The 27,002-nt window shown below is 49.9% G+C and overlaps 2 protein-coding genes across 12 annotated transcripts in view; one reads left to right on the top strand and one right to left on the bottom strand.

Annotated features, from left to right (window-relative positions):
- Nucleotides 1–140: 140 nt before the first annotated feature.
- On the bottom strand, nucleotides 141–20,653 carry ANKRD16 (ankyrin repeat domain 16). Of its 6 annotated transcripts, none has more exons than XM_064441877.1 (9): nucleotides 20,518–20,653; nucleotides 17,763–18,110; nucleotides 14,413–14,633; nucleotides 9,432–9,474; nucleotides 8,235–8,343; nucleotides 6,423–6,584; nucleotides 3,144–3,222; nucleotides 1,148–1,349; nucleotides 141–864 (listed from the first exon to the last, which is right to left on the bottom strand). In XM_064441877.1, the coding sequence occupies exons 1-8, from the start codon at nucleotides 20,553–20,555 to the stop codon at nucleotides 1,189–1,191; spliced, it is 1,161 nt and encodes a 386-aa protein (XP_064297947.1). In that variant the 5' UTR covers nucleotides 20,556–20,653; the 3' UTR covers nucleotides 141–864; nucleotides 1,148–1,188. The 6 variants fall into 6 exon arrangements, with proteins under 6 accessions (XP_064297947.1, XP_064297995.1, XP_064297955.1 ...); XM_064441925.1 differs by having other exon boundaries at nucleotides 17,940–18,110; XM_064441885.1 differs by lacking the exon at nucleotides 20,518–20,653 and adding an exon at nucleotides 19,716–19,861.
- FBH1 (F-box DNA helicase 1) overlaps nucleotides 19,922–27,002 on the top strand; it is a 35,970-nt gene continuing 28,889 nt past the window's right edge. Inside the window, exons 1-5 of one of the 6 annotated variants that reach the window (XM_064441864.1) lie at nucleotides 19,922–20,007; nucleotides 20,598–20,772; nucleotides 22,270–22,437; nucleotides 24,498–25,087; nucleotides 26,442–26,572. In XM_064441864.1, coding sequence (XP_064297934.1) covers nucleotides 19,933–20,007; nucleotides 20,598–20,772; nucleotides 22,270–22,437; nucleotides 24,498–25,087; nucleotides 26,442–26,572 — 1,139 coding nt within the window. In that variant the 5' untranslated portion in view covers nucleotides 19,922–19,932. Of the gene's footprint in view, nucleotides 20,008–20,070; nucleotides 20,146–20,597; nucleotides 20,773–21,426; nucleotides 21,639–22,269; nucleotides 22,438–24,497; nucleotides 25,088–26,441; nucleotides 26,573–27,002 lie in introns of those variants that run through there. The other 5 variants (XM_064441824.1, XM_064441844.1, XM_064441837.1 and 2 more) reach the window with 5 other exon arrangements.

Below are 27,002 nucleotides of genomic sequence, written 5' to 3'. Positions count from 1 at the left end.
TTGTCTTAAACCCACCCAGAAGCATGTGGATCGTGGATCAAACCATGACGTGAGCACCACGGCTTGGGCAGAGCAAAACCTAGCTCGCTCACTCAGTTATAGGCCTGTCCGAGTTTTAGTGACTGCTATTGGCAAAACCGCAGAATCCCGTTGTTTTTTAATGTCTTAACATTACATATAGACAGGGGCGTGCCATGTTTATAATTTATAAAACAAAATTTATAATTCCAGATGGATACAAATAAACCAAACAGCTACAGTAGCTCTTACCTTTATGTGTATTCCAGGCTGTTAGAGACTTACTGGCTACAATAAATACCAAACCATTTCCCTGTACACTTCAAAGAGCAGGATTTTTCCTGTTTTAAAGTCCATTGGTGGTGAGAAGTGCCAAGCAAGGCTGTCTGGAATAACAAATACTACTTTTTTTTCAGTCTGATCCAAAGACCCCTGATGTCACTGCAAGGTTGAGGTCTTTGTATTGGTTTCAGCAGGTTTTGGGATCAGCCTTGGGCCACAAAAGGGACATAAAAGGTTGATGCAGCTTGAAGATTCCCTGCATTTCTCCTCTGCAGCTCAAACCTGATGAAGGAAGAGTCACCAAGGCCTCACTGGCACTCAGCCTCTCTCAGGCACTATCAAAAGAGGTGGCCTCTTAAGAGGTTAGTGGAGAGCAGGTCTCTAGGTCTATCTTCTCCTTCAGGACATCCACTATATGGAAATGTTGCAGCAAGAGCTAAGCAGGCTCCGGGTAGTTCAAGCCATGCAGGTCCCCAGAGGTCATCTATGGTGACACCTCAGGGAGCTGCGGCCTCAGCTGTTCAGACGTACTGGGTGCTGCACAAGAAGAGGTGAAGTTCAGCCCTGAAATTTGAAAGAGCAGCTGTGAATTTACAAGGATGGGATGAGTACAGGGATGTGACAGCCCAGACCAATTATGTCCATTATCTTTTTGAGATAATACTATTTGAAACATGCTTTTTGTGTCCATTACTTTTTGAGATAATCCTATTTAAAATGTTTTCTCCTAATTTTATTTCCCAAGCGTCAAGCTTGGTTTGTCTGCTCAATCCTTGGGCAAAAATTCCATCTGTTTAAACAGGTGTTTGCCTAAATGTGAATAGTCGTTAAGTGATAACTAACGTACCAGGCTGAAATGAAACGGGCTTCTCATCTTCCCATTTAGTTTCACGTGCTGACATTCGTTTCCTCGAAGACCTGGATGACATCCGGCTTCCTCGCGAGCTGCCGTGCCAGCGTGCCCGTGCCATCCGGGGCATCCTGCAGCCCGGCATGGAGCAGCATCCGTGCGGCGGCTGCCTGCTGCCCAGCACACGCCGCATGCAGGGCTGGCGGGGAGACAAGATGCCAAGACAGGAGCTGAGATTGCCTGGCAGGTTCGGCCTCAGCCCGCTTCACATGCGAACATCAGATTCCCAGGAAAGGAAACAGAGTCAGAAGAGGGAACGCATTGAGGGTGAAAAATGACCTTTCCCAGTTGCAATACCCAGCCCAGCAGCTCTGTGATGGTGCAGCAGAGCTCAGCTGCAGCGGCCGTGCACGTCTACATCAGCGATGGGACGACCAAACCTGCCCAAGCAGGGGACATGTCCACTTCCACACCCAGCCAACACTGGTAGAAGAACGATCAGCCCAGTTTACCCCAGCTATTGCCCTCTTCTTTCCCTCACAGGTTACTAGTCCCTCCAATCCTTCCAGTAGTACTAACCTGGCTGAGCCAAAGCTAACCAGGTCTGGAAACATATTGGGAGTAATTTAAGCCAACTTGGTTCATTTTGATGGAGTTGTGGGCAGGAGGTACCCAAGGCAGGAGGGGAAGGCTGTGGGACAGAACCAGCAGAGCAGAAGGCCTCCAGGTTATTGCTCTGTGTTTGGGGTGGATTTAATAATGATGTCCAACTGAGGAGCTTGAAACTACTCTGGATGTGACCGGGGTCCTTTACAGGCTGGGTCTCCCTGCCAGCTCACTCCAGGGACAAGGAGTAAATCAGAAAGGTTTCCATGCACTGTGTGCAGCAAAGAGCATCGCACAGGAGGAGGCTGAAATACCCCAACCCAAGCTCCAGCTCATCCCACAGACGCCTCTGGAGCACGCTGATCCAGCACAGCTCCAGCACAGTTAGGCTGTCCTATTACACGTGGCTTGTGCAGCAGGGTGAGCCAGTCATCTTCTCCTGGCTGAATCCTACACAGGAGTGAGCATCTTTTAGGCTGAGGGTCATTAGCTCCTGCTGTAGGCTGATGCTGACCATGAGGCATCCTGATCCCCACGGATAATCCATGCAGGACACTTTGCAGGAGCAGAGGCTGGGTAAGAAGCTCCTCAGGACGCAGTGACACTAACACAGCAAAGATGACAGGGAACGGGGCAGCCAACAGGCGTGAGGGTTGTATGAGTTCAGCAGAGCTCAAATTTACTCACTGAGGGGGTGGGGGGAGACATAGAGAGGTACAAGACTAGTCATGCTCACCACTGAAGCGTGTTATTAAGCAAACCTAAAGACTGGGTAAGTTGCCAATTTTGGCAATGGCTGAAACCATTTCTATATCCTTTTTTTGTGAGAGAGATGTTGATGCAAGAGATGCCTCATACTCTCACGCTGGGAATACCAACTCACTGGCATTACTATAGCAACTATATTTACGTTCAAGCTCTCCGTTATTTGCTCATAAGCCATTCCTAGGCAGTTTGCTAAGGAATTGAGGCTTAAGAGCTCATGTAATCATATTTTCCTGCCCACCCTAACCATTTTGAATTGGCTAATTTCAACCAAATTTGATGGTGAGGTTACGGTATCAAAGATACTAAGCTCCCGAAAGTTTAATGCAAAATAGGCAGCTGGGGAAAGACAAAACACCAATTAGCATCTCTGTTCTTTCCCCAAGGCAAAGGTCCCAGTGCAGGCTCAACCATGCCATTAAATATCAGGAAGTCCAGCAGGAAGAAAGCCAGTGAATGAAAGCTGCAAAAAAAACCCCACACTTGCATACGTGCATCTGGCATCTCCTTTCACGCTCTGCTGAGCGGACGCAGCACAGGCTGCTTTGGAGGCTGGGCTCCTGTTACTAAAGCGCGCTCTCGCTGTCATACAGAGGGTGAACAAATAGCTCGCGAACCTTACCAGAACGGCTCTTCCCATCCTTTGCGTGGACATCAGCGCCAAGGGACAGCAGAGTCTGGATGGTGTGCACGTGTCCTTCCTGCAGTGGTGAGCACAGGCACATGGATTATTTATGCAGAACCAGCTCTGCACAATTTCTCACCTTTGAGTTTAGCAGAAATAACACAGGCCTGGAAAAAAAAGGAGGCCACAAGCAATCTGTTCCTAACTGCATACAGCACCTGGAAGGGCATAGATGCAGATCCACTCTGTCACGGTCAAAACTGGGGCTACCAGGAGCTGCTCCAGGCTCCAGAGCACCTCACAGCATCTGGAAATCAGGGTCGGCTGCCTGTAGCAGTGCAGATTGGGTCCATTAATCAGGGACTGAGCAGACACACTGCCGTTACCCTACAGGAATTGGTCACAGAGATGCCACCACGCACCTTCTCCAGCTCTGAGAGTCAGAGCTTGGCCCACGGTCAGTGTGTCTGTACACCTCGTGTGCCCCTGGCACCAATTTCAACCTACAGGCTGAAAAAGCAGCAAGAGGCATCCCAGGAGCATAATTCTCTCTGCAAACACTTAACACAATGTTTTAAAATCAAAAGTGTTCAATGAAGACCAATAGTTCTCAAAAATCATGCTACAGCACTGAGATGTCTCTAGCGGTGGTGGTACAGCCAAAGGCTGAGAGCGGCACCTTGGCAGGGCAGCTGTGATAGACACACAACCCAGCCCAGATCCAGGCAGGTGGATCTGCCTTTAGACAGCCGCAGATCCCATCTGATCTTCCTGATCACGGTCAATAGATCCACCTTGCATAGCCAAGACCTTGAGGTGTGAGGAATTTGGAGGACTGTCCCCCAGCACGGCTTTGCCTTCACCAGTGGCTGCAGAGGAGTTAATGCACAAAGGACCTCTGACATATAACTGGGTGACACAATCTAACGATGTTTCTTAATAGCAAATTAGCACACTAATTTGTCAACCGATCTTACCTTTTCCTCTCCAGTCCTCACCTCCAGTCAACTCACTTAATTAAATTGGTTTTAACTTCAGCTGGCCACAGAGCTGTAGGATCCCTGACTTACCTTTCCCTACTGGCAGCTGGCTGTTTGTTAAAAAGGACTAAGTGACAGCAAAAAAGCCGTGTCTTCTCCCACACTGTAAATCCACCTCAAGTACCACGGGGGATCTAGAGTTGCTCTTACTGAGGCATATTTCAGCTCAGAGAGCAGAACCTGTTGCTGATGCAGACTGTTGCTCATCTGTCTGCAGTCGCCTCAGGCACCGGCATTTCCTAAAGGTTTACTCCAGTATTTGTAACGCCTTGTGAGAAGACGCAGAACGCCACGCTTACACACCATCACGACCCATAGCGTCCTCCATCTTTCTTCTGCCGGTAGACAGTTTTAAACGCTGCAGGGGAAAATGCAATACAGCCCCCACACCCCTCCTCTCTGCACAAGCTTCTCCATAAATAAATCCTCTCTCCCTAAATAACACGCCTGATTTTGTAATTACTTCTTCGATGCAATGAATTAGTCTTTGTCGTGCGGCATGAGACTGGAAGGACGTTATTTTTATCCCCACCGCCCACTCTTTTCCCCCATTATCGTACAACCCAGTAGCATCTTCCCCCCCTGCTCAAGGCTCCCACTTCCTTGCTGCACAAACACCCCCTCTCAGCGGCAAAGACAGCAAGCCAGGAACTGCTTTAGCTGCCACAGCCTTGGCAGCAAATTGAGTTGAAAGCGTAATTTGATTTTCATGTATTTATAAATGCAAAGTAATAAGAAAAAAAGAAATTAAAAAACCCACCAGCCAAACAAATGATGCTGTAAATATAAAGTGACACTGAGCCTCGGGAACGAAGAGAAGCCCATCAAATCGCTCCCCAATCAGCCACTCGCCAAGACAGAGCTGGGATCTTCTCCAAGACACATTATATTCCCCAATAGCCTTGCTGTTAAACGTACCCTTGGCAACCGAAAGGGCTTTCAACATGGTTTCTCAGAGCAGGAGGAAGGGAAGCTGGGAGAAAGGCCTCCTTTGTGGGAGCCAGCAAATGCCACGGCTGGGTCCTGCTGGAGGAGAATACTGTTGCCAGCACTCCCGGTAAGTGTCATTGATGCTTTTGTAGAAGCGGGGCGCTGGGATGCTGCTTCGTTCCCACTACAAGGCTAGACCAGGCTCTGAGTGCTGCATGTTAAAGCTCATGAGGTTTAACATGCAGGGATCTGAGCAGGGACCTTCCCTCACTGCCAGCTGCCAGCATGCTGCTCACTGTGGTGCAACAGCACCAAGCAGAAGGGAGGCAGCAGGGCCCCAGGAGGGATCCTGGTCAGCAGTGAGGCTTTTGGGATCTGCTCTGCACTCCCAGGGAGTGTTGAAGGACCCACAGCCCACGGGGCCCCCGCTTCCCACACAGGGGTGAGATGGGAGGAGGAGAAAGCTCAAGCAACTCTCACTGCCTGGAATTCAAAACAGCTCCTGTGCGAAGGACACCGATAAGCACCCGGGAGCTCCCTCTGCCTTTCCACCTCTCCTTTCTCACATCTGCCCGTGGGCAGGCCAGAATCCAGCCTACCGGGACAAACAGTTGCTGTTTCACAGCACATGAGCCATCTTCTGTCCAGCAAGCTGCTGAGACTGGCCACTGACCTGCCAGGACCCAAACTGCCAGGGCTGAAGAAAGACAGAAAGAAATCTGAGCAGCATTTCATCCATGTCTCCTCTGCCAAGTGAGTGAGAAGACGCTGGTCAAGAACTGTTACAGTTCATGAACTGTTGGTATCTACAGCTCCCATTAACTAGAAGGGTGGACTCCCTTCAGGCATTGCACTTTGGTCCAAAGGCAGCAGACTGGAAGAGTAACGCTCACCAGAGGCATGGGTCAGGCCCTATCCACAGCACGGCCAGATTGGTGCATAGCAAAAGAGCTGTGCCCTATCACCACCCGCCTCTGCTCCTGCACGATCCCACTGAGCCACACGCCGGGCAGGAAGGTTTACTAAGCCACAGAGCAGCCAGCGGCGTGGGCAGAAGAGTGGTGAAGAGAGCAACTCAGATACCCACTGCCACTCTGCGGACAGCTAGACACACTTAATGAGGGTCTAAAAACAATTAAACAGGGTATGGGAGTGGTCAGGAGCAGATAGATAGTGACAGAGGATGAGCTAGGAATGTAAATCCTCCAGCAGTGGCGAACATCTAAAATAGGCTGTTTTAGATGCCTGCCTGCAGCACACCAACTGGCAAAGTCTTTGTAGAGGAAGCCTGGGAACAGGAACAAACCTTGGCTGCGTAGTGCAGTGCTGTGAGTTGGAGGGCCGTCGCTCTCTCGTTGACATCGACACCCAACTCCGAGACGAGGAACTGGATGGCTTCATCCTGGGCCGTGACAGCTGCCCGGTGCAGCGGCTGAGCACCTAGTGCATCCATGGCTGTAGGACAGGCCTGGAATGGGGGAGGAGAGAAAGGGAAAGCAGTGAACAGCCTGGCCAAAACTTCAAGGACAATCACCAGCCCAAGCAGAATCATGTCTGCCTGCCACAGCCACGGTGATAGCAATGAACACGTGGGATGTCACCAGCAGGACTGGTGCAGTTGGTAGCACCACAATTTGCAGACCAGAGCCAGCTCTCTGCTGAACTTAAGCAAAACTAGGGCCAAAAAAGAACAACCAAGCCCCCTCTCTTCAGTTGGAACGTATATGATGGGTTTCAACTGTTTAAAACAGCAAGAACCAACCCACATCCAACCTTTGTGTTGGTGGAAAAGAGCTTGGACACAGGCAGAGGGAGGGACATGGGTGGATGACCTCTGGAGATCTCTTCTGTGAGTCTCAGAACATGAACCGCAAAGACGTAAAATCAAGAAGGGGTAACAGAAGTAATACACAGTGCACTCATCTTAAAGGATATAATCCAGCCTCTTGAACTCTAGTGGGCCTGACTCATGGTTTATAAAACCTTGAAGGTAGCAACACTGCTATTAGCGTTTCTGCTGCTGCTTCATGGCAGTAAGCCAGGGCACCACAACGAGGAAATTAAATCAACTATTCCATCCTCATTTTCTGAAATGTGAGACTGAAAACGTAAGCAAACTTCACAAATGTTTTATCCTGTAAGGGCCAGATGAGCAAAAACAAGCATATGAACGTCTCCTAAAGTCAACAAGTGTCTACGCACTCGAACACAACCTGGGCATCAAACCGTCTCTGCTGGGTGAGGCTACGTGTTACAGGGGAGTAAATCCAAAGCCCGTGATCTCGAAATGTGTGGTACCACCTTCCCCGGCCCACTCTGTGCCATGCTGGAGGCTCAGCTGGCCAACTCAACCTGCCAGCCGTGGCACAAACAGATTCATTGGTTTTGCCATGCTAGCTTTCTGCCAGGCCAGTGAGGTACACCAGTTTGGCACCAGTTTGGTGCAGGGGAGGGTGCAAAGTGAGGGCAATGTAGGTGAGAAGGGAGGCACAACCCCACCTCTGTGAGAATCAGCCATTAGGTGGGCTCCAACCATCTCACATCAGTTCAGCAGTCAATAAATAATGTAGTGGTCTGGTTGCTGCTACGCGCAATTGGCTCTAACGACATCCTTGTTACGCCTTGTTGGAGGAAATCAGAGATTGCTGGGAGACAACACGGGAGCAGCAGCTGCCATGAGAGAGGGAGGCCAGAGATGAGCTGCTGCCCGCACAGCCAGACGCCTCGGTGTTATCCACCCTCAGCGCTGCCACAAGAGCTTCCACGCTGAGCTCTGGCACTCCCGAGTGCTGCTCTTGGCTTTGACACAGCTGCCTCTGCAGCACTGGGCAAGCCCTGTCCCCTCCTGCCACCGCCTTGTCTCTCCATCCCCCTTCACCAGCTGTGAGGACACATCCCTGCCCCAGGGTGAGATCTGCACCACGAGCGGAGTCCTGGTGGCCTTACTTAGCACAATATTGCTCATCTCCAGGGGGAATTTGCCTTCTTTCACAATTCACTTCTTTACAATTTGGGAATTTGCTTCTTTACAATACGGTTATGGTGAACGCATGGACTGCCTGTCCTGGCAGTTCTAGGTCAGGTGCTGGAGGAGGCAGCTGAGTGTTTTGGCACCTACCTGGTGTTTCTCCAGGAGCAGGCGGGCAATGTTGACATGCCCATTCTGGATAGCGTCCATAAAGGGAGTGACTCCACATCTGTCTCTGCTGTCAGGTTTGTACTGGCACCTGGGAGAGAAGACAAAAGCCAGGACAGAGTTGTTCGCCGCTCTAAAATCTTGACTGCACCGGTTGCTTTGCATTTGTGGGGCAGGAGACTATCAGCAGATGGGATTGGAAATGGCAGATACAGAGCCTGCTCGTAGACCATGCACAAACCTGTCTCAGTGCTTTATGGCCTGGGGTACAGTCTGCTGGGATTTTTTGGGTCAGAGGTCTGGTACTCAGCCAATGCTGCTTGCTCAGGGCTGCAGAAAAGCCAGGGCTCTACAGATTGTTTATATTTCCCTTGCCCCCCAAACAGAGGATCTCTAGAAGGGGTAGGGTGTGCATTGGTGGAGGGGAAAACCATATCCTCATGTAACAACACCACAATCAAAAAATCAAAGCCCACAGGTCTCACTCAGGTTAGAGCTCCATTGAAATGAGAGAAGACTGAATTCAAATTGAAAGCTGGGCTCAAATCACAGGGCTACGTTTATGCTGGGCCAAGCACGGACAGGAATTAACAAGGCTGGGGCAAGTCAGCTAATGGAAGCTGTAGCTAGCAGTGGCTGTGATGCCCAGGGAAAGCTGCTCCAGCTCTGTCAGCGGGCAGCGCTGGTTATGAAGCTAACAGGGTCAGGATGACTGGGCATGGGCTGATTTAAAGCCACTTCACAGCGGTCTTCCAGGAGCTAGAGCCTGCAAATAAAGCCTGGAGGCTGAGTCTAGCCTGGAGGAGATAGACCCAAAACCGAGCTGCCAGAAAACTGTTTTGTTGTTATCGTATGGCCTGAGACACACGGGAGGCAACAGGAATGAATCAGCACAGAAGAAGAGCCGAGTTATATAACCAGGGTTTATGTCATAGCGAAGTCAGAACCCATCGGAGCTCATCCGGAGAGCATCCTTGTCTCAAAGGCCCCTAACAGGCTGTGAAAAACCTGGAGGAAACAGAGAGGGCCTCGGGATCACACGCAGGGCAGCTGTGCAACCAGGCTTCCCAAATGGCATAAACGCCCTTTGTGTCCAGGCGGCTGGAGTGAGCCTGGCAGCGGACGGGAGGCGGGGGAGAGCAGGGAGGCAAAGGCAGGGCCGGGAGGAAGCCTGCTTACCGCTCCAGGAGCAGCTCCACAACGTCAAAACAGCCATGCATTGCTGAGAGAGAGAGAAGTGCAGGGTTAATTTATGTTTTCATGCCACCGTCTGCCTACGGTGAAACATAATCAGGTTTCTGACCCTTTTGGCGTACTCATGATGTGGGAAGGGGTTCCAAGAGGCTTAAAAAAATAAATCAAAGCTGTGAATTTAATTAAAACATTGTCTCTGGATCTTAAGCCTTCCTTTCCCCTGATCCTATAGGAAAATACCAGAAAAACAGGAAAGAGATATGGATATAGGCACCATTTGCCTCTACCTACATGAGACTCTATGCACAATTAAACTGACACAAAGGTCTTTTCTTGCAAGTATTTGTTAATCCCTGAAGCAAAATCCGTGAGAAGCAAAATGAACACAAAGCAGGGAGCTGGTGAAGAGCTGGATGGCATTTCCACCCCTCCTCAGCCACGCAGGCTACCCGTCACTCTGATCTCATCATCCTAATGAAGCATCCTCACCCAGACAGCATCTCAGAGGAAAAACAACAACAGTGGGGGAGGATCTGAATATCACACACTGAGATATTCTCTCTCTTTTTTTTTTAAAAAGACACCGTATTACAGCAATGTAAGGACAGTCTTGATCTGGCTTTTTTTTTTTTTTTTTCTGCAGGTCATTTTGCAAAACAAATGAAATACCTTAAAGAAAAAAAAGTCAGACCAAGCCTGGAGCTGCTACATCAGGGTATTAACTCTGTGCAATGGAAGAAGGGCCCCTGGCAAATATCTGTTATCAGCAATAACCTTCAGATGCAGCTGCACAATAGATGTTCTTTGAAAGCCCAACGAGGGGTTTCCATCCTCCCAGATCTTGGCCGTTTGCTCCTGCCCCCTGCCCGTTTATCACCCCTTCACCTGAGCTAATGTGAATACAGGCAGAGTCACACTGTGAAAAGGATTTTTGAAATGGAGGCTTTAAAAAAACCCCAAGCTATGTGAAGGAAAAACACCCCAAGCAACACGATTACATCCATCCACAGCAACAGAGACACATGAAAGCTGCGGCGCTCAGATCCACTGTTGCTCTCCACTTCCTCTAATTACACCTCCCCCGCTCTCTTCCCTTAGGCTACGGATATATGAAGCAGCAAAGCTTGAGGGATCAACCCCCCAAAAAATTGCATGGGGAGGAGAAAATTACCCATCATCTATTCAGGGATAATGGTGCCAGAAAGCCAGCTGGACTGGTCACGGGTTAATGTGCTCACATCCACACCCTTGGGACGTAAACTCATTGAGACGGCGGTTCATCTTGACATGATTTCCCCCGGCAGCTCCAGCATCATCTCCGGCCCCTGTCTCAGGAGCTGCGTCTGTGTAACTGGGCTTTGTGGTAGTGCACATGGGGATGCTGGCACCAGCAGCCACCGAGCAGCACCCTCCAGCATTGTCCTGGGTTAAAATTATGCTGGAGGTAAAGGTGGATTAGGCAGCTCCAGCCCTTCCTGCTGCCCAGTAGTTCCCACACCAGCTGCTGTTCCACCAATGTGTGGTCCAAGGTCTAACTTGGATTAGTAAAATGACCAGAAATCAACCCAAATCACGGGTTGATGGCTTTACCACAGGTAAAGTCAAATGTAGGAGGAAACACGGAGGTGGAGACACCTCTATGAAGCAGTGAGAACCGGGTGCTGGATCCCACTGTTGCTGTCTGTACCTCCATATCCCAAGCGCTACAAGGCAGGGAGGAGACTTTAAGCTCAAGGTCAAAAGCACCCCTTTTCCTCAGGACAGTCCTCACCCTGCTCCCGACCCTCTCCCCAGATCCTCAAGCCCCAGATCCCAACTTAACATCCACCCCTCTGCGGGGAGAGGGCTGGGAGGGGACTGCAAGCCCAGCTTGACAACCCAGACACAGAAACACAAGACTGAGCAAGGACAGGAGAACGCGTAAATAAACGAGGATTAGCCATTTCTCATTCAGGCAACCTGCTCCTCGCCACCCAGCCCGAAACATCAAACAACTCATCAGCTATTTTTCATTCCCAGGTCAAGCACAAGGACTAAGGCACAGCCAATGCCCCTGGGCTGGGACTGTCACTGCTGATGAGCATAGTGCGGTGCACAGGCGGCTGCTGAGGGCCGATGAAGTAACAGGAATGACAGCCAAGGAGCAAGATACTCAACAGATTAATTACAGCACAGCAGGGGTCCCCTCACGATACCTCAGGTCTTTCCAGAGAGTCAATCCTTATTAAATTCTTTGGGAAATTAGTTTAGGTAGCCGCAGCTTTAAGCAGTGGCTCCCCACACTCATCCCTCCTACAGAGACACTGCCAAACCCTGGGACACCCAGCCTAATCCCCTTGCAGGGATGGGGCACGTCTCAGATTTGGGTCAGCCACCACCCTCCCGCCCCGAGCCTGCCCCACAATGTCACCCTAACTTGGCGTCACATACCTCTCCCTTTACTCCCTCACTCCCTTCACTGTCCACTCCCACAGCATCTCTGGAGGACAGAGTTAAGGGGATTTAAGCTGTGGGAAGACCTGTGCTTTATCTGCACTGCCTAGCTTGCATGGGTCTGTGGGTAACCAGACCTGATACTCTGTAAGGGGCAATGAGACATGGCAGGACAAATTTAATTCTGCATTAACATATTCTTGGGCCATTCAACTTATTAAGGCTCAGAGGACTTAACTGAGGCACACCTCATGCATCATTCATAAATTAAAATTTATCACTCCCCCATCTTAAGGGTGAAAGAGTCAGAAAGCCAGAAACCGAATCCAAGCTGCCTCTGGGTCACCATGCAGCTAACTGTGTCCTTCTGCTCCCCACCATGCATACAGATGATGTCTGTTGTTCCTCAAACCAGTTCACATCCTTTATATGTCATTTTAAACCCATGAAAAGGACAAGGCAGGGGAATGGGATGTGGTGGGCTCCAACCCTAACAACAGCCCCTGTGTATTCCCAGCAGAAACTATCCTTTTCCTGTGCAGAAAGGCACCCTGGATTTCTCACCACTCAGCACTACCTTCTTAAGAACCACGTGGGAATAACCACACCTGTAATGCTTTTTCTGGAGGTTTTATCTAGAGACGCCACGGCTCTTCAGATTTGCCATAATGACTGAACCCACCAAGCACTCGGACAAAAATGGATCATTTTGAGAGATACGTCTCTTACAAAACCTCACAACAAGACTATAAACCAAACCAGTAAAAATGTCCATCAACAGCCAGGTCCCAAAAGGTGCCTCTCAGCACCTCTGCTGGTTTTAGGACTTCTAAAATGCCAGGACATGCTTGGAGCCTTGCAGATTTTCCCAGTGCAATTCACAACTTTATACACCAGCAAGGAAAAGTGTATTGCAATGTGTTCTGAGCCGTGGGAGCTTGGACGTATCTGTCACAGGGAGGCAGAGATGGAGATAAACACTCTGGTCCAAGGACACCAGAGTTAGTGGGTGACTACAAGTGCTCCTGGTGCGGATCCACCACTCCCAAAGGAACATTACTGGTTATAACCTCTCTGTTGGACCATATAACCTCTCTGGATGGAGGCCCGTCACTAGTGGTGTTCCCCAGGGGTCTGTGCTGGGTCCAGTCCTGGTCAACATATTCATCAGTGACCTGGACAAAGGGACAGAGCGTAACCTCAACCAGTTCGCTGATGACACCAAGCTGGGAGGAGCAGCTGATACACCAGAAGGCTGTGCTGCCACCCAGTGAGACCTGGCCAGGCCAGAGAGCTGGGCCCAGGGGAACCTCAGGGAATTCAACAAGAGCAAGTGTCGGGTCCTCCCCTGTGGAAGAACAACCCCCTGCACCAGCACAGGCTGGGGGTGACCTGCTGGAGAGTGGCTCTGCTGAGAGGGTCCTGGCAGTGCTGGGGGGCAGCGAGGTGACCCTGAGCCAGCACCGGGCCCTTGGGGCCAAGGGGGCCAAGGGTGTCCTGGGGGGCATGAAAAGGAGTGTGGCCAGCAGGGCGAGGGAGGTTCTCCTCCCTCTCTGCTCTGCCCCAGTGAGGCCACACCTGCAGGGCTGCGGCCAGTTCTGGGCCCCCCAGTTCAAGAAGGACAGGGAACTGCTGGAGCAAGGCCAGCGCAGAGCTGCCAAGGGGATCAGGGGCTGGAGCATCTCCCTTGTGAGGAAAGGCTGAGAGACCTGGGCTTGTTCAGCCTGGAGAAGAGAAGGCTGAGGGGGGATCTCATCAATGCTTATAAATACCCGAAGGGTGGGTGTCAGGAGGATGGGGCCGGGCTCTTTTCAGTGGTGCCCAACGCCAGGCCAAGGGGCCACGGGCACAAGCTGGAACACGGGAAGTTCCACCTGAACATGAGGCCAAACCCCTTTGCTGTGCGGGCGCCAGAGCAGGGGCACAGGCTGCCCAGAGAGGCTGTGGGGTCCCTTCCCTGGAGACATTCACCCCCCGCCTGGACACGGCCCTGTGCCCCTGCTCTGGGTGTGCCTGCTCAAGCAGGGGGTGGGACGGGATGATATCCAGAGGTCCCTGCCAACCCCCACCAGTCTGGGATTCTGTGATAACTGCTATTCACCACAAAAACATGCTTTGAACACAGGCAAAATCAAGCACAATGGGAATCAGGGACCTTCCAACCTCACAAGCTCGGTCTTTGGCACATCATTAAGAAATAGTAGGTCTGATTCTTGCTGTTTATTTTTCTGAAACTAACTAAAATGAGTAGCCTGCGGTGAAACCCTGCAAAGACATAGCAGAGCACTGTTAGCAAATGGAAGTTCAGAGAAGTGAGCTCCCATCAGTGCCCACCACTAGCATCTTCTCATTTTATTTCAATAACTTAATTTTTAATGGTTTGCCTGTGATTTTGCATGAAGATAGGTCACACTTTGCTTCTCCAAACTAAATGTGAACTGAAACAACAGCCATTTTCTGTTCTCCACTACCACCACAGCCCACTCTCACTCTTCTTTTCCAATGTGCCTGGTAGCAACGGGACCCTCTTTACCTGCTGTGTGCAGAGGCGTTCTCTTTATCATGCTCTCTGTGTCCCAGCTGCCAGGGGACATGTCCAGCAGGTACTGGAGGACCTGGGGATGGCCCTCTCGGCTCGCTATGTGGAAGCAATTCCAGCCATCCTTGTTCTTCAGCAGCGGGTTGGCTCCATGCTCCATGAGAGCTTTGATCACTTCCAGGTTTTGCCGGGTGCAAGCCATCATTAGGGGAGTCCTAAAAGAAAGACAAGACGAACATAATAACCAGAAAGACAGTGCCATACGAGCCTGATGGCTTTCATTCTAACATCTGAGCTTGAAGCATGATTTAAAGTTGTCTGTAGCACCCACTACCTTGTCTAATAAAACACAGTCTAATAAAAGACAGTAGCTCAATGCCAGCTGTGGTAAGCTAGTCAGAGGGGAAACTGATGTGCTAAAACCACTCTGAGGTAGTAGGAAACTGCTTGCTAAGACTTTCTCCAAGCCCAAGACTAAGTTTATCGTCCTACCTGCATTTGGATGCTTTGACTGGGGCTCACTACACACTGTGTATGGACCCATGAGATTTTACAGCACTGTTTTTTTCATGCGGGTAATATGGGGTGTGGACTTTTGGGGACTGTTGAGACAGAGCTGTTAACATCAGTGTTTCTTATCCCAGCCAGTCACCCAGGCAGGCAGCTATGGGGCTGCAGGCAACAAACCACAGGCAGCTCCACATCTCCTGGCAGTAGAACATGAGTGTACCAGCAAATACAGCTCTGGAACATTTCTGACACAGAGCAGCTGGCCTGGAGTGAAGTTTTTCAGAGTTTTGTCCTGTTTCACATGCCTGGGAACAACCTTTGATATTTAAAAACATTTTTACAAGCTCCCCAGGGGAAGAGCATCTTCTCCATCCCACAATGTCCAAGTTGTGCCTTGCACGGATTGTGTGTGCGCTCCTGGAAAGCCAGTGGGTACCTCTGACAAATGAACACAGCGAACAGCCCATCTTGCCCTGCTTTCAACACTGTATCCTGCAACAACCACATTTTCACACCTATAACCCATATGCTGCACACTAACAAACACCCCAGCTCCTGCTTGGCAGCAGGGTAGGTTCACCACTAACCCTCTCCTCCCTGGTGACCCATTCCCTTCTTGCCCATCCTTCCCCACTGAGGATCGGTGTGGTTGCTGGACGCGCAGCCTCCTTCGGCAGAGCGAGCCGAAAGCCATCAGCAGGCAGGCGTTAGCTGACGGTTTACTGGCAAGGCAAAGTATGGGTAACTCGAGGTGGTGAACCCACTGACCTCTACCGCGTTTAGCTTTACTTAAGTGACCAATTTCACTGACCTCACTGGCACCAACCCGTTTTCCTTAACTACCACATTATATAACAATAACAGTTCAACTGCTGCAAGCGGGAGCTGCATTCTCCGTTTTAGCTGTTTATAAACTTCACCCAGCCATCAAATGCTGGGTGCGTGCACGGTTCAGACAGAAACCTCCGAGCTTTCCCAGAAAAGATGAACACTCCTTCAGTACGGAGAGGGCTTATCTCCCCTTCACCAACCCACGTACGTCAGCTGGGAGACAAAAAAAACCAACCCCGTTCCTCATTCAGGAAAAGCTGCTGCACAAAAACTTCCCACTGCATAAAAAACAAGAACTCCTGGGCCTAAACTGCAGGGAGAGAGATTTGGCTTAGACATTAGGACAAATGCTCCAGTTGTGAGGACAGATAGGACAAGAAGAGGGTGCTGAGAAGGGAGATAAAATCTCCATCACTGGAGATTTTTAAGAAGAGATTAGACAAGCGGCTGCTGGGAACGATGGGGTAGAGCTGAGCCTGGAGCTCCATGTTTCCTGCAGCTCCATTTCAGTGCTTCAGATCAGCATATATTTTCAATGCTAATGAGACTGTCCAAAGGCTGGGACATGCGCTAGCAAGGATGTAGGTCCCCGTTTTTAATCCATGGATGGAAAGATGCTGCGGGCCTATCACAGAAAACCAAGCTCGCACACGAGTCTGCACACAGCTCATGAGATCTCTGCCTCCCTCGGCTCCCCCTGATGTCAGCTCGACGCTGTCACACCCTCGAATTATGAGGACTGGGGATGCTGCCTTTGTATTTGTGTTAGTTCAGCTTCAAAACAGCCTCCCCAGGCTTTAATTTGTGGGCTGGGGAGAATCTTTGCTTCCTTTTGCAAGGTGATACACAGAAATCTCCCTCCCCAAGAGGAGAATTTGACATTAATCAGGCCTGCTGCTTGTCTGCAGATTAGGCTTTATTTTTTATTCCCAATTCTCATTCCCTCATTATTTGCTTATGTGTTGCCCTAGTGGGAGGCAAACAAAAGCCCTGAAGAAATCAGTTGTTTCTTGGGTTGCTGAGGCTGTTGCTATTATATCAGTAGCATATCTGACCTGAGAGGCTCTGTTTGCTGAGGGGGGAAAAAGGAGTAAAACTTACTTTTTATCTTCTTATTTCAGTTTCCAGCAACTGGGACACAAAAATGTGAATCAGTTTCACTGATTCCCATCGAACAGGGGAACAAATAGCTGTGGATGAAGGCTTTTAAGTTGGATCTGCTAAGGAGCCAGTAATTTACTAGTTCTATGATAAACAGGGGGAAATCAGTGATAGGGCTGGAATTTAGCTCAGAAAGCCAACCATCTCCTGGGCTGCATCCCCAGCAGGGCGGGCAGCAGGGCGAGGGAGGGGGTCCTGCCCCTCTGCCCCACTCTGTGAGACCCCCCTGCAGCGCCGCCTCCAGCTCGGGGCTCCTCAGCACGGGACAGACACGGGGCTGTTGGAGCGGGGCCAGAGAGGGCACAGAAATGCTCCGAGGGCTGGAGCCCCTCTGCTGCGAGGCCGGGCTGGGAGAGCTGGGGTTGTTCAGCCTGGGGAAGGGGAGGCTGCGGGGAGACCTTATTGTGGCCTTTCAGGGCTTAAAGGGGGACTATAGGAAGGATGTGGGCGACCTCTTTAGCAAGATCTGCTGTGACAGGACAAGGGACAATGGTTTTAAACTACAGGAGGGGAGATTTAGACTGGATATAAGGAAAAAAACTTTTACTGTGAGGGTGGTGAGGCACTGGCCCAGGTTGCCCAGACAGGTGGTCGATGCCCCATTCCTGGGGACATTCCAGGCCAGGTTGGACGGGGCTCTGAGCAACCTGGTCTAGTTGAAGATGTCCCTGCTCACTGCAGGGGGGTTGGACTAGATGGCCTCTAAAGGTCCCTCCCAACCCAAACCATTCTCTCATTCCATGATTGTCAGTGACGGCTCCTGCAGTCGCATTCCCACCTTCTGAACCCAAACCTCTTTCAGATGTCACTCTGACCCATGGCAAAGCAAGTCAGTGACCTACCAGTCTGCCTTTTTCAAGCAGTCTACGCTCGCGCCTCTCTCCAGGAGGTAGGAAACACACTCCCCGTGGCCCATGGAGGCCGCTTCGTGGAGGGGTCTTTTGTAGTCGCTATTAAACTCCTCAACATCCATCCCCAGCACCTCTACCAGGTAGGCAAGGACGTCCCGGTGCCCGTACCGGGCAGCGTGGTGCAGCAGCGTGTCCCCCGAGCGCCCATAGCGTTGGCTCCGCACCACTGGGCCCGGCGTGTCGTCCGGCCGCAGCTCGTCCCGGAGGAGGTCCAGCCGTCCCTCCTGCACCAGCCGGAGCAGCGGCCTCGGCCTCTCCCCTTCCGCCATAGCTAGAGCTCTGGGAGAAAGGGGCAAAAATCACGATTATGGTTTCAAACTGCATGAATACAATGGCTGCTTCCTGGGTTGGGATAAACAGAAATTACTTTTTCCCCCTCGGTAAAAACAGAACCTGGCCTCTCCCTCCAGAAAACCAGAAATTGTCTTTTCCCTCTGCACATCCACAAACAGGCCTCTCCCTCAGGATAACCAGAAGCTTCCTTCTCCCTCAGAATAACAAGGAATTTCATTTTCCCTCCAGAGAAACAGGAATTTCTTCTCCCCTCAGGAAATGCAGGAACCAGCCTCTCTCTCAGGAAAAACAAATTTCCTTTTCCCTCAAGAAAACCAGGAATCAGCCTCTCCCTCAGTTAGCGCAGAAATTTCCTTTTCCCTTGGGAAAACTAAGAACTGGTCTCTCTGTTCCTTTGCCTTAGGAAAACCAGGATCCAACCTCTCTCTCAGGAAAAACAGAAATTCCCCTTCCCCTCTGGAAAACCAGAAATTTCCTTTTCACTCAGGATAACTAGAAACCAGCGTCTCGCTCAGGAATACCAAAATTTTCCTTTTCCCTTAGGAAATCCAGAAAACTACTTCTTCAGTAAAACCAGACATTTCCTCTTTCCTCAGGAATACCAGAAACTGTCCTCTCCCTCAGGAAAAAGAGAAAATCTCTTTCCCCTCAGGAAAACCAGAAATTACTTTTTCCTTAGGAAAACCTGAAATTGGCATCTCCCTCATGAAAAAAAAATATTTCCTTTTCCCAGTGGAAAAAAAGAAATTTCCCATGGGAAAACCAGAAATCAGCCTCTCCCTCTGGAAAACCTGAAATTTCCAAGGGAAAAGGAAGTGCTTTTCCCTTAGGAAAAATCAGGAAGGTGCCTCTCTCTCAGGAAAACCAGAAACCCAACTTTCCCTCCAGAAAACCAGAAATTCCCTTTTTCTTGGGAAAAGCAGAAATCAGGCTCTCCCTCAGCAAATCCAGAAATTCCCTTTCCCTCAGGAAAACCAGAAACGCGCCTCCTCGTTAGGAAAAACAGACAATTCCTTTTCACTCAGGAAAACCAGGGACTGGCCTCTTCATGCAGAAAACCACTAGTTTCCTTTTCCCATTGGGAATTGTCAGAAAACAGCCACTCCTTCAGGAAAATCAGAAATTTCCTTTCCCCTTAGGAAAACTAGAAACTGGCTGCTCCCTCAGGAAAAACAGAATTTTCCTTTTCATCTTAGGAAAACCAGAAATTTTCTTCTCCTCTTAGGAAAACCAGAAACCAGCCACTCCTTCAAGAAATCCAGAAATTTTCCTTTCCCTCAGAAAAAAATGAAATTTCCCTTTTTCCTCAGGAAAACCAGAAATCGGCCCCTCCTTCAGGAAAAACGGAAATTCCCTCTTCCCTTAGAAAATTCAGAAAATGACCTCTCCCTTCAGTAAAACCAGAAATATCCATTTCCTTCGGGAAAATCGGAAACCAGCCTCCCTCCCCTCAAGAACACCGGCAACTTCTCCCTCAGGGAAACCGGAACTTCCCCCTTCCCTCAGGAATACCAGGCACCGGCCTCGCCCTCAGGCTGGGGACCCGCCACATTTCCCTCCCCTCGATAAGAACAAGCGATTAGGACCCACCCGCGCGCTGCTGGGGCTGCGTGACGTCACTCGTGGCAATACGCGGCGGCGTGGCGTCATACGTGGAATCGAGAGGACACCAGTAAACAAGCTCTAGGAGCATTTCTGTCGGCGCTAAGCGCGTTACCCCCCCCCCACGCCTTGGGCTCGTCCGAACCCGGAAGAGCTGCGCCATTGGGCAGCGCCGGGTCGCTTGACTCTCTGATTGGTCGACGGGATGGGGCGGGGCGGGGCGAGGCCGGCGGCAACGCGCGGGAGCCGCGGAGGCGGGTCTGATCGCGGCTGGAGCGGAGTGAGTGGCGGGTAGAGGGGGTTGGACACGGGACCCTTCCCCTTAGCTACGGGGGGTGGGGGGCCGGTGGGTGAGAAGGGGTTAGAGAAGGGACCCCTCGGCTTTGAGGATGGAGCCTCGGCAATGGGAGGGGCCTTGGTATTGGGGGAGACCCTTGGCGTTGGGGGGCGCGGGGCTTGGCATTGGGGGAGCAGCCTTGGCAATGGGGGGGGCCTTGATAATGGGTGGACTCCTTGGTATTGAGGAGTGCTTGGCGTGGCAGGGGGGAGCCTTGGCAATGGTGGGGACTTTGGCAGTGGGGGGCACAGTGGAGGAGAGCCCTTGGATGTGGAGGTGGCAGGCCGGGGGCAGGGGCTGGCAGCGGGAGGGGGGGCTCTCCTGGGGCAGCCTCGGGGGGCCCTGGGCTGCTGAGGATCTCCTCGGGTGGGCACTATGCTGGGGTGCAGGAGGCCGGTGCATCCGTGTGGGGAAAGGGTTTGGAAGCAAAGTGGTGGTGGGAGCAGCTCTGACCTTCCAAATATTTCTCGTCCCCATGGATCTTCCCCCATTCTTTGTGGCTGCTGCTCATGGCTGATCCTTTCGCTTCACAGCTGGAATGGCTGATGAGCTCCGCTCCCCCTCACGTTCCTTATGTGATCGAAGCCGTTCCTTATGTGATCGAAGCCGTAAACCCGTCGTGTGTGACGCAACATTTGCTCAGCACTTCTGTGTCTACTGCTGTCGCCAGTGGAAAATCTCAGGAAAAGGGAAAAAACATGAATTTAGGTGAAGTCTGAGTGGGTCATCTGCTTGTGTTGGGTTTCTTGACTTGAACCCTGTGCTGGGGTCCTGGCGCTTTGGGGGTTTTGCTGTTCAGGGGTAGGGGAGCAGAGGTTTTGCCCCCAATCCTACACCTAGCCTTCCACGAGACCTTTCTGTGTCCAACAGCTCCGGGAACGGGCATAGAGCCGGTACCTCAGCTCTTGATGTTTGCCAGGACCATGTGCTTAAGAGAATTGGGGTGCTTCAATGATTCCTGCTGTTTAATCTGAAAAACTTTTCAATTTCAAGTGAGAAGCACCATTTTTAAGTAGAATCATAGAATAGAATCACAGAATCATTTTGGTTGGAAAAAACCCTTAAGATCAAGTCCAACCATAAACCCAGCACTGCCAAGTCCACCACTGAACCATGTCCCTAAGTGTCATGGGACTGTCTTGCATTGCTTTTTCTCTTCTGCTTGCCTCATTTGCTGTGTTTTGAGGAACATGGGATGTTAGAAAACAGCCTCCCTGGGGAGCTCAGCACAGCTTTTTAATGCCGCTCCGTTTTGCTGACGTGGATGAAAAGGGGGAAGCAGCATAACGAAACAAACTGACCTTTGGATCCTGCTGTATGAGTTCAGTCGATTACTTTCCTGGCTGCCATAAGCATGGTAGAGGAGTTTATCCTCCGCAAAACAGTGTGGTAATAAAGTAAAAGCGATACCACGTGAGCAGTGTTTTGCTGATAATTCTGCTATCGGAAGGAAGCCCATCCTGTGCTGTGGTTTCGGGTTTCTCGTGCATGTTTTTGGTAGAAGCAAGTTGCGTTGTTTGTCCTTTTTCCGCTGGTCGTCCTGCAGACGGAAGAGGAGCTTGTGCGGATTTCAAGTAAGGTTTTCTTAAAATAACTTTTGTGCTGCTTCATAACCATCCCTCTCATGGGGAAGAGCTGCACTGCAAGTGGTTTGCGTTTCCTCCTTAATGGAGGATCCCAGCTTGGATCTGGTTGCGAGAGGCTCAGGTTTGCGTGTTTGAACGTTGGCTATGATTTTCCCCAGGCATGACACTGTCGCCTCCATTGCACGGTTCAGCCTCCGCTGGCTTCCTCGGTGTCCTGCTAATGATACTTTGCATTTACACAAATGCCTTTATCTGTTTCTTCGTGTTACGGTATTGTAGGGAAAGCCGCAAAACTTGCACGGATTCTGATTTTTACATCATTCTCTTTTGTTCCAAAGCCTCATACAGCACAGGGGTGGGGACCTGGGGTGAAGTCACTGTTGTGGTGACTGCAGACATGTTGCCTTGATACAATGCGGTGCCCTCCTTAGCACCTCACCAGAGCATTGTACAAGCTTCTGCTCTGCTTTATTCGGAGAAACTCCTGGCTGAAACACCAGGACTATAAATTTCTGAAAAGAAACTGTGTGCTTATGCCCCTGTTAAAACCACAGACTGTATATTGCTTGCTAAAAGTTTGGGGTCTTTTTTTTTTTTTTTTATTTGTATGTTGGAAAAGCAATGAAGCCATTCAAAAAAAAGCACCTCACAGCCGAAGACTGCGAAGCTCTCACCCAGAGCGCAGAAGGTTTATCCTCCCTGATGCAGCCGTTGAGTCAAAGGCAAACTAAAGGAGATGTAAACGGGGGCCTCCATCCCACCCACCGGACAAGGAGACATCAAGGAGGTATGCTGATTGCAAATATTTTGAAGGCTGTGAGGAATTTGGGGGAGAAAAATGCTAATGGGATGCGGAACATTGTATAATCCATCGTTGAACTCTTGCTGATGGGGGAGTAATGTCAGGTGAGGTGAGTACAAGTGGAAGAAATTGGTTGGGGTTGAGTGGTGCATGGCAAAACTGGGCTTAATCTCTGTCTCTGCAAAGTCAAGTGGCAAGAAAAAGAGATACCTTGAGTCCTTCCCTCCAGGAGCGAGTGAGTTTGCCTTCACATTTGTGTTTAGTCGCTCCTCACACCAGAAATGCCTCCATGTTGATGTCGCTGAGCTGTCAGACTACCTGGGGAGAACAGCAGCTTCCCCCTGAAGAACGCTACAGCCTCTGCAATTAGGCACTATTAATGACGTGACTCCTGCTTCTAAATGCTCTTTAGGATATTATTAAATAATAATGACCTGTCTAGTTATATAGGACTGCAAAAGTGTTGTTGAACACTTAACACATATTAATGATCTTTGACTTTCCTGGGAATGGGAAACATTGTGATACATGACTCGTAGAGGTGGGTTCCAAAAGTGCTGAAGCCTTAGAGGGCTTTTGAGGATTGATAAAACTTTGAGCTAATCTGCACACAACAGGTCTCGGGGCTCGAACTGAAGGTGGAGGAGCTGTTTTAAAATAGCTCATGGTGCAGGGTTAAAGGCTCAGCCTCAAAACCTGTGTAACAGCAAGAGATGCCCTGGACACGTGGGCAAGGAGACTGGTGGAAAGCAAAGAAAAATCATCTTGAGTTATTCCTGAACTCCTGAGTGCCTTAGTCTCTGGGGAAGGTCAGACTTAGGAGCATTTCAGCATTGCCCTGGGAGGCTTGGGAATCTCTCTGCACCTTGGTGTGAGCTGACTCACTTCACAGAGAATATCTGCTGGTGAGCCAGGACAAGACACCAGAGTCCTAGACTCTGTGCTCATAGACATACTTTTCTTTTCCGTTTTCGTGTTGGCGGTATCTTTGGCTACCTCACTTTTAAATATCTAGTAATCTTAGATGCTCCAAGTTTTAAGGTATTGGACTCTCAGCAGGGGAGCTGGTGCTTTTTAAGCAGCAAATGTCTTGCAAATCAGATTTCTTTAAGCTATGCCTTCATGAGCATCCAGAAATAAAATGCATTAAAATCAGCACTAGCTGCTTGTGATTTTGTTCTTCTCGAGTCGCCTCTTAGCTCAGCATCAGGATACGTTGCAGACTAGGAGCTGGGCGGAATGAATACTGTCAGTGCTGGTAAGTTTAGTCTGTGTGCTACCTAGACTGTGTGGCTGTCAGAGAAAGGAAAGGCTGCTGAGAGCAATCTCTTGCCAAGTTTCGGTTTCCTTTATTGTCTCCAGTGGTTTCTGACATTGCAGACAGGAAATATCTGGCAAGAAATGGCTGCTTATCCTCTTAAAGGCGTTGGTCTCTCTTACGCCGTGGTAGGAGCAGCCTGCTAGAGGCTTGGTGCTGTGACCTGCTCATGGAGCAGAGTAGTTAAACCCTGAAGGTTTTCTAAAATCTTAGTGTGCTTCTCATTCACCAGGTTAAGAACAATAAATAACCGCTGGGAGCCCAACCTCAGTCTGAGGCACATCACAACTCCTCAAGTCCTGAGTTTTGTTCCTTCCCTACTTCTGTTTCTTTGGCTAGTGGAGCTATCTCCCATGAAATTCATTCTGCAGCTGTGTTTCTATTTAACACACATCTGCTGTGTTATGTAGCTAAGAGTTGTTGATCTGAGAGAGTGTTATGCAGACTGTGTCTTTTTCTAGAAGCTAGTGGAGGTGTCAGATGTACCTTAACAGTGCCCAGATTATGTGGACAGTGCAAAGAGATGAATGTTGTTCTGCTGACCTCCATAGGTTGCCAGAGAAGCAATATGAAGCAGGGCAGTTCACCTGTAGTAAGCTCGTACGTCTATGAGGAACCCTGTGGAAATGACTACCACCTTACACAACCTCTGGTCTCCTTGTTAGCTCAGTTAGGGGCAGTGGGCTTGTTTCTGTTGACTTCATTCATGCTCTTCCTCTTTCTGCAGGCCAAGGTCAGCAGAAGAGCATCACTGATTACTTCAGGATCTCTCAGATTCAACAAGTAGGTGCCAGTGGGACGAAGAACAGTAGAATCAAAGAAAAGCAACTGGATCCCATCTTCACTGAATGTGATTTCTTCAGCAGTGTCTCCACTGTGACAGAGATCAGCAGTGATTCCAGCTCTTTTCTGGAGGATGGGGACTTTGTACCAGCTCCCACAGAAAGCTCCAGAAAACGGCCTCTGTCCACTGCAGCTGCAGGCATTAGCAACCCAGAGCACGATTTGTGGGGTTCGCCTGAGAAGAAGCCAATGGTGGTTCATCCAGAATGCAGCCAGATCAAGCAGGAATGCAGCCAGATCAAGCAGGAATGCAGCCAGATCAAGCAGGAACTTGATAATATGGAAATTGAACCAGTCCCTGATGAACACTATGGACTCCTGGGGACTCGGAACTGGGAAGTGCCTCAGGGAAGTATTGAGGAGCTGCCTGTTGAAATCCTTAGGTACATCTTTGCTCTCCTCCCAGTGACTGATCTGTATCAGAACCTGAGCCTGGTGTGTCGCTGCTGGAGGGCGATAGTCAGTGATCCACTGGTAAGGACTGCTGTGATACTGATTTCAGCCTGCCCCTTCTTCTACCGCTCTGTTCTGACTTAGTCTTGTGGCTGCATGTGTTGTTGTAGGAGCATCCGTGCTGTGTCTGTCTCTCTTTGTTCCTTTAAATCCCTTTATTGTTCCCTAATGCCCACATCCTTTCTCATGAGGTCATTTGTTTTTTGGTCTTCAGGACTACAGTGGCATCTTCAGATGCCAGCCTGTTTCAGATCAATATTGCAGTAACTTCCCTTGATGCATTCTTCCCATACATGGAAAAAGAGCATCCTGTAAGACTCCACAAAATCCCCCTTCACTCTTTTCCTTGCAGCCTTTTTTTCTCAGAGGGATCATGCAGGAAATTCTGGCTGCCAGACTGGCCAGTGTCCTCTCATGGCTGGTATACGTCACTGTCCTCCAGCCTGTGTATGTGTGGTGTCTCTTATACTCAAACATGTTTACAGGAATGGCCTTTAACTCTGTTTTTATGGAGCTTGCTTCATCTGCGGTCAAGGCCCTTGCAGTACAAACAGTCGTGAACTCACTGGCAGTTGTTTTGGCTGCAGAGAGGATCTCTGCATTCCAATTAAAGGTGGCTCAGAGACAGCTGGAACCACTAGACTTGCTCGCCACTCACACTGGAAATCCTCAGCTTGTACGTGGAGGCTGTCTCAGCGTGGTGGGGGACCAATCAATCACAGCCCTGATTGTTGCAGAGGTCCAAGTTCTTGTTCATGCCCTTCTGATAAATTTGAATGGGTAAGGCTGGGCACGATGCAGGAGGTGTCCTGCACTCAGTGCTTTAACAGCTTAATGGGCATGCTTTAAGCCTGAAGAGCTAGAGAGATGCATAGAAAACGCATGCATTAAATGCTTGGTGTGTTCAAGTCCTCTCCCAAATCTGCTCTTCACTCCATAACACAGCCTAAAAGGCAGCGCCCTGTCTGTTTTTATTGAAGAAGTCCAAAGCACAGGCTGCAGGAGGCTAGGGCTCCATGGACACAGGGATTTTAAGCACTCAGACCCCGCTCAGAGCAAATCTGTGCACTAGTGCTGAAAATAATCCCCGCTTCTTTAACGCTTTGACATTTGAAACTGAACCGTCATGATCCTGTTCCTGTCATTCTAGAAAAACAGCCTTTTATAGGCAAGTTTGCAGAGCAAGTCTTTCTCTCTTTCCTCTGTTGCCTCTTTCCTTCCCCATCTCATGCTAGATACCTGTTTCCATCACACTACAGGGACTTTTTGAACTCCAGGTCTTCTTTGGAAGTCACATTTATTAGCTTATCGCCAGAAGAAACCTATTTTCCAGTGCTGTGAGATGAAAGATGGTGGTATGTGCTTCACATTCTAGTTCATTCCTTGGAAGAAGCTGTACCATCGGTACCTAATGAAGGAGGACACGGCCCTGCACAGAGTTGAACAGGTCTTGCAGGATTTTGCCATAACAAAGGAGCAGAAAGAATGTGTGTTGGGTCTGATCAGGTGAGTCCATTTCAGCACTTGATTTTTGTACCTGTAGATCCTCAGACCTTCCTTGCTTTGGGTCTTCTTCCAAATTGCCAGGAGAGAACACGGTTTGTCTTCCAAACAGGTGGGAGACATACAGGAAGGTGAGGAAGGAACAGTAGAAATCACTAATAGGGTTCTAGAAATAGGTAAAAAACCCCTCCCTTTCCTCTTCTTTGTGTTGGGAGCACATGATGTGTGAGCAGAAGAGAAGGTGGAAAGAGGATCTAATTGCTTTCTTCCCCTGCCTGATGAGGGGCTGTAGAAAGCACGATGCCAAACTCTTTTTGCAGGTGCACAGTGAGAGGACAAGAGGCCACGATCCCAAGTTACGGCATAGGAAATCTGGTTAGATATTGGGAAAGTGGTCAAATGCTGGCCCTGGGAGGTGGGGAATCTCCATTCT

The sequence above is a fragment of the Phalacrocorax carbo genome, chromosome 1 (genome assembly GCF_963921805.1).
Source record: "Phalacrocorax carbo chromosome 1, bPhaCar2.1, whole genome shotgun sequence".
In the NCBI taxonomy this organism is placed as follows: Eukaryota; Metazoa; Chordata; class Aves; order Suliformes; family Phalacrocoracidae; genus Phalacrocorax; species Phalacrocorax carbo.
This window is presented reverse-complemented; position numbering and strand designations above follow the sequence as displayed.